Below are 5,117 nucleotides of genomic sequence, written 5' to 3'. Positions count from 1 at the left end.
ATCGCGGTTTCGATTCCCAGACCGGGCGTTGTGAGTGTTTATTGAGCGAAAACACCTAAAAGCTCCACGAGGCTCCGGCAGGGGATGGTGGCGAACCCTGCTGTACTCTTTCACCACAACTTTCTCTCGCTCTTTCTTCCTGTTTCTGTTGTGCCTGTAATTCAAAGGGTCAGCCTTGTCACACTGAATATCCCCAAGAACTACGTTAAGGGTACACGTGTCTGTGGAGTGCTCAGCCACTTGCACGTTAATTTCATGAGCAGGCTGTTCCGTTGATCGGATCAACTGGAACCCTCGACGTCGTATGCGACGGAGTGCCAACAACAACATTCTGGTATCAAATGCCACTGTGGTCAACTTTCAGGGTTGATAAAATTAGTACCAGCTGAGCACTGGGACCAATTTAATCAACTAAGCCTCTCCCCGAAATTGCTGGCTTTGTGCCAAAATTTGAATTCAGTATTAGAGACCACACACACGCACACACACACACGTGCGCGTGCACACATCACTTGATATAAGACACCAGTGTGTTTCATTAAGGCTGTCAGTAGAGGTTAAAAATAAGCATGACGGAAACATGGAGTCCACACTATATTGTTATGTGTGTCAGTTAGTAAAGGCATGAACAAATTACCAGGTCATATGTTGCTTGTAAGCATCTATGTCAAGTGCTCTAAAATGTGAAGAAAGCATGTTTATAATATATCATTAAATGACGGATAACTTAACTGATGCAGTGAGCTAATTAAAAAAATATTTTAGTCAATTAAATTTGCACACATAAATAAAATATAAATCTTCGGCATAAATCCTCTCTACTGCATGCACACAAGGCTTGAAGTTTTGGGGGAAGTGTCTTATTGATTATATCAATCCCAGTGTTCAACTGGTGCTTATTTCATCAACCCCAAAAGGACAAAAAGCAAAGTCGACCTCGATGGAATTTGAACACAGAACATAAAGATGGATGAAATGTTGCTAAGCATTTCATTTGGTGTGTTAACGATTTTGCCATCTCACTGACTTTAATGACAGTTCTTGCAGTAGGGAATTATTCTGTTTTTACTTCTTTTCTTTTTTGTTTGTTTTAGTTATGTTGTGGCAACTTTCGACATATGGTATTTTATTACAACTTTTGTGTGAAGTATTGGATAACATGTTTGCTGTCAGATCTTTAAAATCTGAGAGTACACACACACACATATATACATATGTATGTCATCATCATCATTGTTGTCGTCTAACGTCTGCTTTCCATGCTGGCATGGGTTGGACGGTTTGACTGAGGACTGGTGAGCCAGAAGGCTACAATCTGATCTGGCTTTATGTTCTGAGTTCAAATTCTGCCAGGGTCTACTTTGTCTTTCACTCTTTCAGGGTCAATAAAATAAGTACCAGTTGAGCACTAGGATACATGTAATCATGGAGCCCCTACCCCTGAAATTTCAGGCCTTGTGCCTATAGTAGAAAGGACAGCGAGTTGGTAAAATTCTTTGAATACCAGACAAAATGCTTAGCGACATTTCGTTTATCTTTACAATCTGATTTCAAATTCTGTCAAAGTCAACTTTGCCGTTCATCCTTTCATACCAAATTCATCCACAAGACCTTGGTTGGTCCGAAGATAGAGTAGAAGACACTTGCTCAAGCTATTGCGCAGTAAATATATATATATCTTGTGTCAAAGTGATAAACACTTATTAACGAAAGCAATAGAGTAGTGGAAGCAATGAAGTATTTGACTATAATCATAATGGTATCTAGTTACAACCCATTATGTTCAAGGTTAAAATCATTCTATTAATTCCAGTCTCCTTTGTCTTTTATTTCCTCAGGGTCAAGTTAATTGACTATAAGCCTCTTCTATGAGGTCAATAATATAAGTACCATCTGAGCACTGGGGTTGATGTAATCGACTAGCCCCCTACCACAAAATTTCAGGACTTGTGTCTATAGCATTATTATTATTATTATTATCATTATTATTATTATTATTATTAAGACAGCAAGCTGGCAGAATCATTAGCACGCAGGGAGAAATGCTTTGTGGCATTTCGACTGTCAGCATGTTCTAGGTTCAAATTCCACCGAGGTTGACTTTGCTTTTTATCCTTTCAGAGATCTAATAAATTAAGTACAAGTTGAACACTGGGGTTGATGTAATTGACTAGCTTCGTACCCCCAAAATTTCTGGCCTTGTGCCAAAATTTGAAACCATTATTATTATTATTATTATTATTATTATTATTATTATTATTATTATTATCATCATCATCTTCATTATTATTATTTTTATTATTATTATTAATGTGGCAAGCTGGCAGAATCACGAGCAATCTAGACAAAATGCTAAGCAGCATTTCTTCCAGCCTTACATTCTGTATTCAGATTCTGCCAAGGTCAACTTTGCCTTTCATCTTTTTGGAGCCAATAAAATAAGTACCAGTTGAGGACTGGGGTCAGTATAATCAACTAGCCCCCTCCCACAAAATTTTAAGCTTTGTACCTATAGTGGAAAGAATTATAATAATTATTATTACAACTGTGGCTCCGAAGGCTGAGCCTTTGAATTAATTTCTGTGGTATTCCAGACAATAGCTTGCTTCCCAACCACATGGTTCTGGGTTCAGTCCCACTGCGTGTCACCTTGGGCAAGTGTCTTCTTCTACAGCCTTGGGCCAACCAAAGCCTTGTGAGTGGATTTGGTAACGGAAACTAAATTCTGTCTGACTCATGTAAACATAGCAAAGGGGACACGAAAATGACGATGATGACCACGGTGATATGCAATTGCCTCTGATCTAATATCTGAACAGATAGAAGTGAATACTTTATAGTAGTGGATAGTTTCTTTGTATCACTCAGACTTACATGAATGCACACAGACATACATGCATGCCCACACATACATTCATGAAGGCACACACACTTACATGCATGCACACATGTACATGCATACACACACACACATGCACGCACACACACACACACACATGCTTGCCCTACATTAATATTTATGTTAATATTGATTCCCATTGCTTTTATGTTTCAGGAAGTAACTCGGAAGTATAAGCATAAAGGATGGGCTTTGGATAGTGTTTATCTCCAGAATGATGTGACCACAAAACGGAAGGAGGAAACTCTAACTATCCCCTCAGAAGGTGTTTACATTTATGGTTTATATTTAGAAGGAGCTGGATGGGACCGGTCCAATAGTAGACTCCAGGAGGCAAAACCCAAGATTCTCTCCGAACCAATACCAGTGATTCATATGTATGCAGTGAATCAGCCACGACCAGTTGACAGCAAGACGTATGTTTGCCCCATTTACAAGAAACCTTGTCGTACTGATTTGACTTATGTGGCGAGTGTCACACTTAAAGTGGAAAATAATACTGCGGATAAGTGGGTGAAAAGAGGAGTTGCTTTACTTTGTGATATCAAGTGAAAGTACATCATGATGATTCTGCAGACTTATGTGTCAGAACATACGAGGGGGTACTGAAAAGTCCCTGGCTTTAAGGCTATCGTGAAAGGCCTGGTTGGAGGCCCAACCTTCCGAGTTCTTTTACAGGGTTTAGAAAAACTGAAAGGACCACTGCAATAAGTGTGTGAATCTGAGAGAGGAATATGCTGAATAAAATCCTAACTAACTGATCCTTCTGTATTTTCTTTTAACCAAAGCCAGGAACTTTTCAGCACCCCCTCGCATACTGTTTCTAATTTAAAATTTCTTTGCTTAAGCAAAACTACATTTGAATTAAAATAGTCATCTATACATCACAGTTACTGTAAACACGTTGTTGAAAGGAAATTTACTAGCTTTCAATGACGTATTTAAGTTAAATATGATATATGGATGACTATTAGAATTACATTTTGTTTGACATAGTAGCAACCAGATATTAAAGAACGATTTTTGTCCATATTTAATTAAATTTTCCAATAAAATTTATGTCACAGAATTTCTGTGGAGATGGCTGGGATAGTAGTAGGTTGACTGGATGCCTTGTTTTGTAATATTTTTTCCAGCAGTTAAGGCAGTGAGCTGGCAGAATCGTTAGCAGACCAGGCAAAATGCTTACTGGCATTCCGTCTGTCTTGACGTTCTGAGTTCAAATTCCACTGAGGTTGGCCTTGCCTTTCATCCTCTCGATGTCAATAAAATAAGTACCAGATGAGTACTGGGATCAATGTAATCAATTTTTACCCTCCCCTGAAATTGGTGGCCTTGTGCCAAAATTTGAAACCCACATTTATTCCAGCATAAAGGCAGCTATCTGATAGAATCATTAGCATTCCAAACAAAAAGCATAGTGGTATTTTATCTGTCTTTATGTTCTGAGTTCAAATTCTATCAAGGCCAAATTTACCTTTCAGGCTTTCAGAGTTGAGGGTTAGGGGTCAATGTAATTGGCTAACTGTTTCACTCTGAACTTGCTGGAATTTGCACCAAAATTTGAAACCAATATTTATTCCAGCTTTTTGTGATCTGAGATCAAATCCAGCATGGATCAACTTTCATCCTTCTGGAGGTCAATAAATAAAGTGCCAGTCCAGAGTAATGGACTGACAGAACCAGTAGAGCTTTGAGTAGGATGCCCTATGGCATTTCTTCTTTTTGTATTCCGAGTTCAAATCCTACCATGGCCAACCTGGGTAGTAGAATTACTCTGTCACACCATGTTCAATACTTGAATCCATTACTGGACTGCCTTTGATCACAAGTCTTCTCAGGGATAAAACAACAACGTATAAAATGAAAAAAAAAAGGGCATTGGTGGGGCAATGCATACCCAGCACGCAGATAAATTTTTTCGCAAATTATAGCAGGGCTTACAATGCGTTGCTTACCTGCTTTTTAATTGAACTAAATTAATTTTTTCTTGTAAGTATCACCATTTTAGGTATTTATACTCCAGTGAAATTAATAAATCAACTCATAAATAAACAAAACCCTTGAATCCATCACTGTACACACACACACACACACACACAGCATCGCATATCTATGTATGTATTTATGTATCATCATCATCATCATCGTTTAACGTCCGCTTTCCATGCTAGCATGGGTTGGACGATTTGACTGAGGACTGGTGAAACCAGATGGC

General features: G+C 38.5%; 1 protein-coding gene across 1 annotated transcript in view; it reads left to right on the top strand.

Moving 5' to 3' along the window:
• Nucleotides 1-3,994, top strand: part of LOC106881606 (dynein axonemal heavy chain 5-like) — a 222,976-nt gene extending 218,982 nt beyond the window's left edge. The window contains exon 62 of the mRNA XM_052975199.1: nucleotides 3,056-3,994. Coding sequence (XP_052831159.1) covers nucleotides 3,056-3,451 — 396 coding nt within the window. The 3' untranslated portion in view covers nucleotides 3,452-3,994. The remainder of the gene's footprint in view (nucleotides 1-3,055) is intronic.
• The last annotated feature ends 1,123 nt before the right edge of the window (nucleotides 3,995-5,117 follow it).

The sequence above is a fragment of the Octopus bimaculoides genome, chromosome 20, assembly GCF_001194135.2.
Source record: "Octopus bimaculoides isolate UCB-OBI-ISO-001 chromosome 20, ASM119413v2, whole genome shotgun sequence".
NCBI lineage: Eukaryota > Metazoa > Mollusca > Cephalopoda > Octopoda > Octopodidae > Octopus > Octopus bimaculoides.
The sequence above is the reverse complement of the archived record's forward strand: the minus strand, read 5'-3'. Positions and strand labels throughout refer to the sequence as shown.